At 38.3% G+C, this 13,477-nt stretch overlaps 1 protein-coding gene and 1 non-coding gene across 3 annotated transcripts in view; one reads left to right on the top strand and one right to left on the bottom strand.

Moving 5' to 3' along the window:
- Positions 1-501: 501 nt before the first annotated feature.
- Positions 502-13,477, bottom strand: part of PIBF1 (progesterone immunomodulatory binding factor 1) — a 217,917-nt gene continuing 204,941 nt past the window's right edge. For both annotated transcript variants that reach the window (XM_065901893.1, XM_065901894.1), the window contains exon 18: positions 502-1,434. In XM_065901893.1, coding sequence (XP_065757965.1) covers positions 1,384-1,434 — 51 coding nt within the window. In that variant the 3' untranslated portion in view covers positions 502-1,383. The remainder of the gene's footprint in view (positions 1,435-13,477) is intronic.
- TRNAC-ACA (transfer RNA cysteine (anticodon ACA)) lies at positions 2,635-2,706 on the top strand. Its single transcript has one exon. It is a non-coding gene; the product is annotated as a tRNA-Cys (tRNA).

Here is a 13,477-nt window from a genome sequence, read left to right as displayed (position 1 = left end):
GTAACTGGAATTAGAATGTGTGGCTGAGAGAGGCTAAACAAACAAAACTTTGTTGCAGAAAATCACATTTTAGATGTATCCAAATGAAATAAAAGGGAAGCAGCAGATGAGGGTTTTTAGGCCAACAGTAGATTTACAAGTGTATATTATTATCAAAGGCTTTTTCTGTTCTCTCACACTCAACTAATAGCTTACGACACTTGTAAACTTTCAAAGAGCACAGTGATCAGATAGATTCTTTTCTCATATCTACAAGGATAATCACTGACGAAATGTGTATCAGTGGTTCTTCACTAGGAGTTAAAGGGGACAGAGAGGGTTTTGACTGTCATAACCGGGGGTGGGGGTGGGTGGGAATGCCACTTTCATCTAGTGGCAGAGGCCAGAGGTGTCGGTAAAACATTCCACAAAGCGAAGAACTGCCCCCCACTCCCTTCCTGAACAAAAATTATCCAGCCTCTATGTCAACAGTTGGAGAAGGCAATGGCAACCCACTCCAGTACTCGTGCCTGGAAAACCTCATGGACAGAAGAGCCTGGCAGGCTACAATCCATGGAGTCGCAAAGAGTCAGACACGACTGAGCGACTTCACTTTACTTTTACACGTTATGCCAACAGTGGTTAAGAAAATCTGATACATAAAAATATATTTCTTTCCTTTCACTCCTTTTCTTTCTTCTAAATTGTAACTCTTGAATAAGAAATAGAGCATATTTTATGACAATAAAAATAGAAAATGCTACTGATTTTTTCTCACTGACTAGGTATTTGGTCCATACTGCATCTGAACCAGCACTGTTTCAACCAAAGTAATAAGACACTTTTCACCAAATTTTTACTTGACCAATGGAATAATAGACTTTGTAAAGGATTGTATTGGTGAGCAATAATATGAAATGTAAGAAAAAAACAGACTCCAAGAAAGAATCAGCAATTCATATATACTAACATGATATCTGGCTACCATTATCGGGCATTTGAAATGCTTTCTACTATTCTTCACAAATGATTATTAATTTAAAAATTGTAAAGTGTCTTGGTATTTGTGTTATGACATTTAAACTCAAAACTTATGTAGTTAGGAAAATATTCACCAGTATAACAGCTAACCAAAATATTTATAAGCCACATGTTTAAAATGACTCAAAGAATTAAGAAAGTTCCAAAATTTAAATCATAATAGAGTACCCTATATTTATTTTTTAACAAAATAGATAAACCAAATATTTACATTTTATGTATTTTGATTATTATGATAAAATTTGTTAATTTAATGTTCGGTTAAAATAAACTTTAAATTAGCTATTTAAAAAATGTCAAGTACATGATTAAGATAAACTTTTTGCTCATCAGAAAAAGAACTTCGGGAATCTGTCCAAAACACTAGGTCTTCATTTTTTGTATCTTAGACCACTCAGGTGCTTCTTTCTTGGTCTGTGAAAAAAATAAAAGAATAAAAGAAAATTAAGTAAAATGCTTATAAGAAGGACAAGAGTCCAAGAGAAGCAATTCAAAGAACTAAGCTCCTATATACGCTGGGAATTTTTCTGTAAAATTATAGTAAATAATTGCTTTCTATATTTCAGAAGGATACTTAAGGGCAAAGATTTTGTCTTTTGTCGGAAATAATCTCCCACTGGAATGTCTATTAAAAAAACACACAGCTGTGTTTTCTGGCTTAAGGTCTGCATTTAACATACTCTACAGAGGTGAGCATTTTATGAATTGATTCTATTTTTCAAAGAAAATTATAAAAAAAACCAAGGCCACAGTTTCTTTTTAGTTGTCTTATCTATCTATATACTCATTCACTCAGTAGTTACTTAGTGAAGAATTTCTAAATCTAAATCATTGTGCTTTGGGTATTCTGAATTGTTAAGTATAGGTTGGCCAAAAAGTTTGCTTGTTTTGACTGTATGATGTTATGCTGACCAACCAGGGTACTTCTTGGGTTTGCTGCTCAATCATTTCAGTCCAAAAGAGCCTGGCTATACAGAGTGGTAACAAAGGAGCCAGGGAAGGTGGGGCTGTGATAAAACTCAGAAATCTATATAAGGTACTGATTCCAATCAAAATTTATTATTTTATATAATAAATCACATATGCAGTTACTCCTTTCCCACTTATATCTCCTTAAAATTATGAAGAACCACATTCCTAAATACATAAAAATATATGTACACTGGCATATAGGTAAGTATGATAACTTATAATTTTATCTTTCTCATATGCCATAGCTGAATGCACAAAATATTAGAAGTGACATCAATGGTCAGCTCCTCTTGACCTTAGCCATGCCCTTGGCCACCTTCGGTTACCACCAGATACACCAGTAGTCCCTCCAATCTCCTTCCTCAGATCCCATCTGTATTACCATAGCCCTAACTTGAGCTACAGATACTTTTACATAACGCCTAAAGACAACTAAAATTCAGTATGTCAAAAGGAACTCCCCCAATCCTCCATGCTTTGTCTTGGTGAATGGTACCATATTTTGTTCAGTCATCTAAAACAAAAATTTTGATTCCTCTTCATCTTAGCTTTCTTCTTCTTTATTTTTTTCACTTGCTGTCTTCATTCTAAACAGTCCTTAACATTTACAGAAATATCTTTTACATTCCTTATTCTCTTTCTTCCCTGGTGGCTCAGACGGTAAAGCATCTGCCTACAACGCGGAAGACCCGGGTTCGATCCCTGGGTGGGGAAGATCTCCTGGAGAAGGCAATGGCAACCCACTCCAGTATTTTTGCCTGGGATGCCTGGTAGGCTACAGTCCATGGGGTTGCAAAGAGTCAGACATGACTGAGTGACTTCACACACACATTCTCTTTCTATCTTGACTCCAAAAGTCTTACCTTGGGCCTTTATTTCTGGCTTCATTCCTGCAAGAATTTCCTAATTCTGATTTGACTATCTCTTCTGTTCATCACCCACAATCCTTCCAAGCTTATCTTTCTAAAATGTAAACCTGCATTAAAACACTTTAGTAGTTTTTCTTTAATAGAAAGTCTAAAGTCCTTAGTATTAAAGGTGAAAGAAGCCTTCAGGGTGAAACTGGGAAAAGCCAGGCTTTATCTTCCAAGAGAATTCAAAGGTGACAGGGGCTAACCAAATCGAAAAGAAACCAAAGTACAAACCAGAAGGCTAGCTGATCTGCCAGAGGAGGAGTTAGGTTCCATTCTGAGAAACTATGATCTTCAGTAAGTCATGATATAAACTGGTTTTAACTGGGGCTCGAGGATAAAAAAATGTGAAAGCAAATTGTATAGACCAAGAAAAAGGCACAGAATTTGTACATCTACAGTATCTCAATCAACGTATACTAAAAGTTCTTTTAGTGTTATGTATGTATGTGTGTGTATGTTTAGTCGCTGAATTATGTCCCACCCTCTTGCGACCCCATGGATTGTAGCCTGCCAGGCTCCTCTTCCCATGGGACTTCCCAGGCAAGAAAACTGGAGTGGGTTTTCATTTCCTTCTCCAGGGGATCTTCCTGAACCAGGGATCAAACCCACATCTCCTGCATTCACAAGTGGGCTCTTTGCCACTGAGCCATCAGGGAAGCCCGTTAAGTATGTATGGTTGTGGTTGTTCAGTCTCGAAGTCGTGTCTGACTCTTTGCAACCTCATGGACTGTAACACGCTACGCTCCTGTGTCTTCCACTGTCCTCAGATTCATGCTCACTGAGTAAGCGATACTAACTAACCATCTTATCCTCTGCTGCCCTTTTCTCCTTTTGCTTTCAATCTTCCCCAGCATCAGGGTCTTTCCCAGAGTCAGCTCTTCACATCAGGTGGCCCAAGTATTAGAGTTTCAGCAACAGTTTTTCCAATATATATTCAGGGTTGATTTCCTTCAGGATTGACTGGTTTCATCTTCCTGCTGTCCAAGGGAGTCTCAAGAATCTTCTCAAGCACCACAATTCGAAAGCATTAGTTCTTCGGTGCCCAGTCTTCTTTACGGCTCACAGCTATACACAACTACTGGTAGCTTTGACTATACAGATATATGTTGCAAAGTGATGTCTCTACTTTTGAATATGCTGTCTAGGTTTGTCATAGCTTTTCTTCCAAGGAGTAGTGTCTTTTAATTTCATAGCGCCAGTCTCCATCCACAGTGATTTTGGACCCCAAGAAAAGAAAACCTGCTTCCATTCTTCCCCCTTCTATTTGCTATGAAGTAACAGGACCAGATGCCATGATCTTGGTTTTGTGAATGCTGAGTTTCAAGCCAGCTTTTTTACTCTGCTCTTTCACCCTTATTAAGAGGCTCTTTAGTTCCTCTTCATTTTCTGCCATTGGTAAATAAAACTTTTGATATTAAAAAGGAATCTTAAGACTTATAAAGGACAGAACAAACATTTCAATGGTAGACTGTCCTTCTTGATGACTTCAATCTGCATCTGGTCCATTGCAGATCATTCTCTCTCCATCCCCTCTTCCCAATACCTTCCTTCTTCAGATGTGTTAATGAAGCAGCTTTGCCACAGTCAAGTGGGCCTCTGTCTTGGGGATTAACTGCTTTTCCACTTCATAAATGAACTTTTCAATTCTTTTGTCATAACCATTTAAAACTGGTTTCACAGCTTGCTCCCATAGGGCTAACATTTGTTCCTTATTCATAAATTTTTGGGGAGAACTTCACTATCACTGTCGTGTTCAAACTACACTGAACTTAGAAGACAGAGCCCTTTAGGATATTGCCCAGGCTACTTCTCTAATCCTAACTCTGAATGCTTTACTACATGAACTAAATTGTTTGTAGTTGAGATTATTTTTAAAATAACTTATTGAACACCTATTTATATACCGGGTCCTTGTGTTAGGTTATACAGATACAAAAATGAATAAAGGATTCCCTGGAAGTCCCATGGTTAGGGCTCTACGCTTTCATTGTAGAGGACCCCAGTTTGATCCCTGGTTGGGGAACTGAGATTCCACCAACTGCATGGCCAAAATAATAATAATACCCTATCGACATGGCCTGCTGGTTGCCTGGGTTACATCTATTTTCCTCTTCTGAAACACAGAACTCTGATTTTATTATGAGAGTCATGAAAAACTACTTTTATCAGCTTCCCGGCTTCCCAGGTGGCACAGATAAGAATCCACCATTGCAGGGGACACGGGTTGAGTCCCTGGCCTGAGAACATTCCATATGCCGAGGAGCAGCTGAACCTGTGCACCACAACTACTGAAGCCCGCGTGCCTAGAGCCCATGCTCCAAAACAAGAGATGCTGCCGCAAGGAGAAGCCGTGCACTGCAACAAGAGAGCAGTCCCCGTCCGAAACCAGAGAAAGCCTGCCAGCAGCAAAGAAGACCCAGCACAGCGAAAAACAAACAACAAATAAAGCAGTGTGTACAGGTCAGAAAAAGTAAATAAATAAAAATGCTTTGAAAAAAGCAGAAACACTGAAAAAGGGTATAGTTTCCAGTGTGAGCTACCTGGACTTTGCTGTTACAGCAAGTCACATATTTTATTAGATATTTTGTACTCTAAAATAGAAAAAAAAAAAAAAAGTAATATGAACTCATTTCCTACGTTAATAGCAAAGCAAGTTTCCATCGGAATATATTTTTACCTGGGTAAACTGACTTAATATTAAGATAATGATGAGATTTAGCAAAACCCAGCTGCTCAAAACTCTTGAGCATTTGGTTTTATTTCTTTCAAGTCGTAAGCGTCACCTTCTTGAGCAGGCCACCCCTCTCTATTCCTCACTCCCCTTCTTGTTTTATTTTTCCCTATAGCATTTGTCAATTTTCCAATTTTTCCACAATTTGTTTTTTGGTTTGCTTGTCGATTTATACTTTAATTTTCATAAAAGAATGTAAGTAAGTTCATGGAAGGAGGAATTTTTATATCCTTATTACCTCTAACAGTGCTTGGCATAAGGTAGGGGCTCAATAAACATTTTTTAAAATGAATGAATGATGTTAGGGTTAGCTATGATAGACACCTCTCAGTTCTGTTTAAGTCTGGCTATGAATTCTCACGAGAGTTTATATTCGAGAGTTGCCCCTATGCAATGTGAAAGAAAATGCCACTACAGTAATGCCATAATATGGCTCCAACTAATCAGGTAACATCACCATTTACAAGCAAGGTGGGCAGTATTAATGATTCTACGTAACACTGCCATTACTGAATGGGAATGATAATAACCAGTAAGATATGGAAATAGCATATTCTGTGGTATGAATTCAAGGCATGCTCAGCCTTTGTACTGGTAAACTTCTGCTCAGTCACTGTCTGAAACTCAGGTTACCCGTGAATAACTTCTCATCTGCATCAGTATCTATTATCTAAACACTAGCAAAATTCAAACAAATTCCTTGGAGATAATAGTGATTCTGGAAAGCTGATTTCAGATCCTTACTACACATGCCTTCTCTGTTTTTAGATATTGTGTCAGTAAGGTACTATCCATTAGTGATTGCTCAAAGTTCCAGACACTAGAAGTTTCTAAGCCTTTACCAACTCCTGATTAGTACTGAGCAAACTACATTAAGATACATCACGGACTGGCAAACTATGGTCCATGATCTGTTTTTGTATGGACTGCCTGCTAAGAATGGATTTAACATTTTTAAAGAAAGGTAAAAGACAAGCAATATGCAATAGAGATGGCATGTGCCTCTTAAGGCCTAGAATATTTACTGTCTTGGCGCTTTAAGGAAAAATTTGCCAACCCCTGATAGAAGACTGCTAAATAAGGTGGGCACAAAAATCCAGATACAGAACTAACTGCTTTTTTAATTCCACTCTTTTCACTCTTTTATCTATTTAAACAGTAGTGTTTCTTTCATGTTACTATCTTAAAGCTGTTTAGCTTTTCTACCCATAAGATGGTATTTTAGGTAACAAATTTTGCTATGCTTCTTCAGTCATTAACAGAGTTAATGTTCTGAGGAGCATCTTTATTTTCTATTTCACAGTTTAAAAAAATTAAGATTCTCAGAGGTTCCATGATATGAAATCCTTTTCATAATATATTTTATATACAAACACATTAGACATATTAGACATACAAACTCCTGAATTAATTCATTAATTTTTGGCTGCTCTGGATCTTGGTTACCGTGCATGGGTTTTTTCTAGTTGCAGTGAACGGGCTTCCCATGTTGCAGAGCATGGGATCTACAGACTACTGGCTCAGTAGGTGTGACACGCAGTTTTAGCGACTCTGTGCCATGTGGGATCGTCCCGGACCAGGGATGGAACCTGTCTCCCCTGCGCTGGCAAGCAGATTCTCACGGGACCACCGGGGAAGTCCTACACATACAAACTACTTAGAGTGAACTTTTGTACTGGGCAGGTAAGTTTTAGTTGCTCAGCCGTGTCCGACTCTTTGCAAGCCTATGGGCTATAGCCTGCCAGGTTCCTCTGTCCATGAAATTCTCCAGGCAAGAAAACTGGAGTGGGTGGCCATTCCCTTTTCCAGGGGATCTTCTTGACTCAGGGCTTCAACCCAGGTTTCCTGGGTTCCTCTTTACCATCTGAGCCAAAACTCTGCTTTCATTTTCTGAGTTGGTTTAGGTTAATTATATTTGTAACTTTATTGAAACAGTACAAATTAGTGAAAACCTCCCATTATTAGTGGTGCTAGCAGGCCCTGAAGCAAACTGTATTCCAGATCTAGGAAAGAGCTCAGGGTGCTGTGGTTAAAAACAAATGATGGGATTAACTGGAAACCAACCAGAAGTAATTTACTGTTACAATGTGATTCGGGAGATAATAACTGATAAGATAGCTACTTTTGTATCATCCAGAAACAGACAACTAAAACATTAATATATAACTTGGGGATTATAACATTGAGAAGAATGCTGACTGATAAATGCAGACACAATACGCCTGGTGGATTATTCCTGGAATCTAGAAAGAGAGCTAGAAATTAAGAATCTATTAATGTTCAGCCAGCACCACTTTTTTGAAGTAAAGAAATACTATGTTTAGTAGATATAATCACTGTATTTTGAAAACAAAGATACAGACTAGGAATCAAAGAAACAAATATTTATGAGTCCTCAAAGGCAGGGCTCAACTGAAATGAGTCTAGGAGAGTCGACCAGCTTTCCTACCAAGGAAGTGACTAAATGAGAAACTGCCCCAAATCATGCAGTCCTCACAGCTCTACTTCCATGCTTACTAAAAAGACTCCTTATTTCTAATTTAGCTCACAACTACATTACATCAGAAAGAGGTTGCTACTACTATTCCTGAGAGCTGAAATTACAAAATTACTTTTAAAAATGTAAATAGACATAGCTAGATATCTTGAGGTCTGAGCATGTTCTGATGAGATAAATCTAGATTCAACATGAAATAGTGAAACCAGAGCTTCCAAACAAATGTGACAAGAAAGCATTAGAGGTATGATGAGCAACTGGCCCCCGAGCCTTCAGACATGGCTGGAGCTGCTTCAATCTACTAGCAAAGTTCACTTACCCTATTTAAAATATTATGCTTATTCTGCATACATTAGACATAATAACTCCCCATTTCCCCTGCTTTCTGGTAACCACCATTCTAATAATTCCTGCCTCTTTGAATCAGACGACTCTATGTATACCTTATTGATGTGTATTTTTCTCTTGTCCTAATAGAAAGCATTAAGTGGTGAAATGCCTCAAGACAGGCATAAGAATGTAGTAGGAGAGGTGTAAAGTCAGATTATGAAACATTCTCATTTTGAATAATGAAAAGGATCAAATTAGAAAATGTTTGATGAATATTTACACTCTCTGCCCTTGGAATTTCTCACTCATTAACCCTTACTGTCCTTGTCAAATCCTAGACATTCTTCAAGATCAACCTCAATGCTTTCTTTTCTGGCGCCCATCAACATCATATCATTATTATTATTTTTTTTTTTTGGAATTTTCATAGTAATTTGTATTTCCTTTTAAAAGAGTCCACCCAATTTCACCTTTTACTATTTTCATTTTTGATCTTAGAGGACAAGCATTTTTAAAGCTGACTTTTTTTTAACACTTCAAACTTTTTAATGTATTTATTTTTATTTTATCTTTAAAATTATTCTTATTTTTTAGCTACACAAGAGGCATGAGGGATCTTAGTTCCCCAACCAGGGACTGAACCTGCACCCGCTGCGCTGGACCGAGAAGTCCAAAGTTGACTCTCTCTTCATGAACAGATGCTCTATAATGCTTAGGTCCTCCATAGAGTCAGCACACATGTGTTCAGCTTAACGTAGTTGAATATGTTTTGCCTTCATATGACTACACATAGCCTTCTAAATCACTTCTTGAGAATCAAGTGGTTTATATAATCATTTTTGTAAAAATTACATAAATGCAATTTACCCATTCAACATACACTAGCCAATGACGTAACCAGTATAAGCCAAGACCTGGACGCTATCATGAACTCCCTGTAATTCAGACCCTTCAATTACGTACTTGTGCTGCATATTCTTACTATGTTCTCTATTCTATTTGGAGATTCAGGTTCTTTCTTTTTTTAATGCCTAGAATCCCTGGTGGCTCAGCGGTAAAAGAATCTGCCTGCAATGCAGGAGACATGGGTTCGGTCCTTCAGTCTGGAAGATTCCCCTGGAGAAGGAAATGGTTACCATTTCCGTATTCTTGCCTGGAGAATTCCGTGGGTAGCGGAGCCTGGTGGGCTACAGTCCATGGGGCTGCAAAGAGTTGGACATGACTTAGCAACCAAACCACCACAATCTACCTGGAGACAGGACTAACAGTGGTGTTGGTAATATGTATTTAAAGTATTGACAAAATAATGACAATGATATGAATACTTAGTATAAAGGCATTTTGGGAAAGGAACAGAAAACTAGCAAAAGACAGTTCCATGCTGCTCTGAGAGGAGAAGAGAGTTGCTACAAAGAGGATTCAGATAGTTCTTGTTCTCTTCTAGGAAGGGGATAGGTAAGGCTCCGGAAAAAATTGGCTAGGACAGCTAAAACCACCTTGAAAGAGAAAGCAGATTATTGGTGGGAACAAACTGTGAGTTTCGGATGAAAGAGCCTGAGCGGTGTTGCCTGACGCAGAAGCAGCACATCGTCTTACAAGTTGCAGCTTTCACTTTCCTGATAGTTTATTTGTTGTTCTTCAGCTGCTCAGTCGTGTCCGACTCTGTGACCTCATGTAGTTTATTTAGTTCAACACTAAAACTCCCCACAGAGTTTAAACAGCTAAGATGATAACTAAATTGGGGAGGCAAATAACTGTTTCTTTAAGTCCTATGTTACCAATTATTTATTATCTGCTTTGATCATGTGCTGTGTAAGGCAATGGGAACACAGCTTCTTTCCTCAAAGCACTTACATTCTATGGTTCCATTTAGTCTTTGTTCGTCCATCAAAAATGCCTGAAAAATAACCCTGCCAACATGTGTGATTTCAACAGTCAAGAGTTTTCCTACAGAATACAGTTTGTGGGAGACACTTCCCTGGTGGTCCAGAGGTGGAGAGCTTCCTTCCAATGCAGGGGATGTGGGCTCCATCCCTGGTCGGGGAAACAGAGATCCCATGTGTAGCAGAGCAACTAAGCTTATGTCCTCCAACTAGAGCCCAGGTGTCTCACTGGAGACCCTGAGAGCTGCAAACTATGGAGCCCACCTGCTCTGCAGTCTATGAGCACAACTAGAGAGAAGTCTATAGCTGCTAGGAAAGATCCTAAGTGTTGAAGCTAAGACCTGACAGAGCCAACCAAAAAAAAGAAAGACATTAAAAAAAATGCACCTTGTGGGGTTGTCTTTGTATGTAAATATCACAGGAACCCTGCAGAACATTTATATGATTATAAACTTCTGTGAAGAAAAATGTCTTAAGCTCTTATTCTTCCCCCTTCTCTTCTCCAACTCAGCTCTACCTTTCACCCTGCAAGTGTCTGTTGCTCAGTCATGTCTGACTTTGTGACCCCATGGACTGCAGCCCACCAGGCTCCTCTGTTCATGAGATTTTGCAGGCAATACTGGAGGGGGTTGCCATTTCCTCCTCCAGAGGATCTTCCCAACCCAGGGATCGAACCCAGGTCTCCTGCACTGCAGGCGAGTCTTTACCATTTGAGCTACCAGGGAATCCACCTTCACCCTACTGCCCATTTAACAGGGGCTTTGTGTATTTTCTTCCTATTTTCAGTGTATATATAAGCACACACCTATCCATCCCTCCATTATTGACTTTAATATTAGGGAAAAATACCAACAGCAAATAATTTCAGCCGAAGGATCTGCAAGTAAATTAGAAATGTTCCATTTTAGCTATAGAACCATAAAATTATGTAATGATTAGATCTTACTTTCAAATATTAGCACCATAAATTCCTATTAACAAGATCAGAGAAAACATAAGAAAAGCATTGCTACGGAAAATTGAAAATACTTAAAATAATAACTGTAGAAATTATGACGCTTTAAGATAATCACGGATGCTAGTATAAAAGAAATCCAGGCCTTATTTCATGTAATCTTACTCCTAATTTTATAGATAAGAACCAGTTCAGGGTATTTCAGTGACTCGTCCCAGGTGACCCGGTCAGTTCCCATTCCAAATTCTACATTATTAGCAACGTAGTCTTGATTTCACTGGTTTATAGTATGAGCTCTCAGTTTTCATTAGGACGTAACTGAGATTACACCTCTTTTGAAACATTTTCTCTAGTATATAGGGAAAAGATTATTGTAGAAAAAAAGAAAATACAGATAAGCATAAAGGAGGAAATAAACACTACTAAATTAAGACTTTATATTTCAAATCTTCTTAACTGTCTTCTCTTTGTAAAACCTTATCTTGACATCCTGGAGAAATCCATTACTTTTGTACTGGTGACAGTCAGGATTTCAGGATATCAGAATCAGGTTACCCACCTAAAGTCAGACGTGTAGGAGGTCAGGGTTAGAAAGAGTAGTTCATTGCTTGAAACAGAGAAGGGTCAGAAAAGCAGACCAGAGCGTGTGATAGGCTTAAGGTATGTGGCTGGACCATGTGGTTTTCATCCGACCCTACATTTCCCATTAGCATCTACGTATTCAATCTGCTCTCTTCTTGTAGACTATAATAACAGACACATCACAGTGTCTGTGATAATCTTAGCTGACTTTCTGAGGAGAACCTGCCTAGCTGTAGCCCTTCTGAATGAACAGCCCTATGCAGCTTTCTTTGGTACCAGATGATCCCTGGTCCATTAGTAAGGGCAGCCATTCAGTAGCTAGCTAATAACCTTAACACGTCTTGCCACAAGAGGTATACATCACCCAATAAGGAGGAACTGTGCCGATTCAATTCTTGCTTTTGGAAAATACAGAGAGAACTAGCTAGAAGAGAACAGATTACGGCAAGGATGCAGAGAAACATGTCTCAAGACAAGGAACCGTGAGCAAGTGGATAAGAAAGTGGAAACCATGAGTGAGCAGACACTAGGAGAGAAACAGCGAGAAGCCAAAGGACCACTACAGGAAAAGATCCGTGGACTCAGCCGTGGAAATCCACAGAGCTGCCTGGTTACCAGGCTGGTCAATCTAGATTTGCTGTTTTCTCCATTCTGTCAGCTCAGTCTATTGCCACATAGATCCTTATGATAATTATCCCTTATTTCATTTAGACTGTAACTCTGTCATTTTTTTGAAAAAGGAGGTTGAACTATGTAATCACCAAGCAATCTCTCACATCTCATTGATCTTGAGTAGCATGTTCTGAATGTATAATGAAACAGCTTAGATCAGAAGTTCCCATACTTGACCGATTATTATAATCATCTAGGGAGTTGAAAAAAGTTTAAGATTCTGGGGACTCATTGACTCAGAATATCATACAGAAAATCTTTCTGGCTTTGAGTCTCTATGCTCAGATGGTAAAAATCATGCCTCTTCTGAGAAATTAAGGCATGGAGGGGTAACCGTGTTGAAGTAAAGTGAAATATTTAATAAAGTTACTCCTAGTTTGATTCTGTTAAATTCTCATTACTTATTAAAACATCATTTTCAATATTTCATAATTTATTTTCTCTGCTTTTAATCCAAAATTTTCTAATTTCTTGTTTTTTTGACTACTTTCTGTGCACATACATTTTTACATAATAATGCATTTCAGTTTTTTGGTTTATGTTAATATGATTGGTTTTATACTTTACAAGAAAACTCCTTACAGCAAAATACATTATTTTACAAATAAGAGGGGATAGGTGATATTTTACATCCTTTTTATTCTTATGTAAATTTATAAATGATGCAAACGGGGAATTCCCTGGCTGTCCAGTGGTTAGGACTCAGCGCTTTCACTCAGGGCTGGAATTCAATCCCTGGTTAGGGAACTAAGATCCTATAAGCCATGTGGCACGGCCAAAGAGCAACAAACAGCAACAAACAAACAAAAAACCCCCAAAACAAACTTCTTTTTGCTTATCTGCATTTTCTCTTTTTTCTATAATAAACTTTCTTTTATATACAAGAGAAAATTTTTCAAAAGAGGTATGATCGCAGCTACA

Source organism: Muntiacus reevesi, chromosome 11, assembly GCF_963930625.1.
Source record: "Muntiacus reevesi chromosome 11, mMunRee1.1, whole genome shotgun sequence".
Lineage (NCBI taxonomy): Eukaryota > Metazoa > Chordata > Mammalia > Artiodactyla > Cervidae > Muntiacus > Muntiacus reevesi.
Note: the sequence above shows the minus strand (reverse complement) of the source record. Positions and strands in the feature narration are given on the sequence as shown.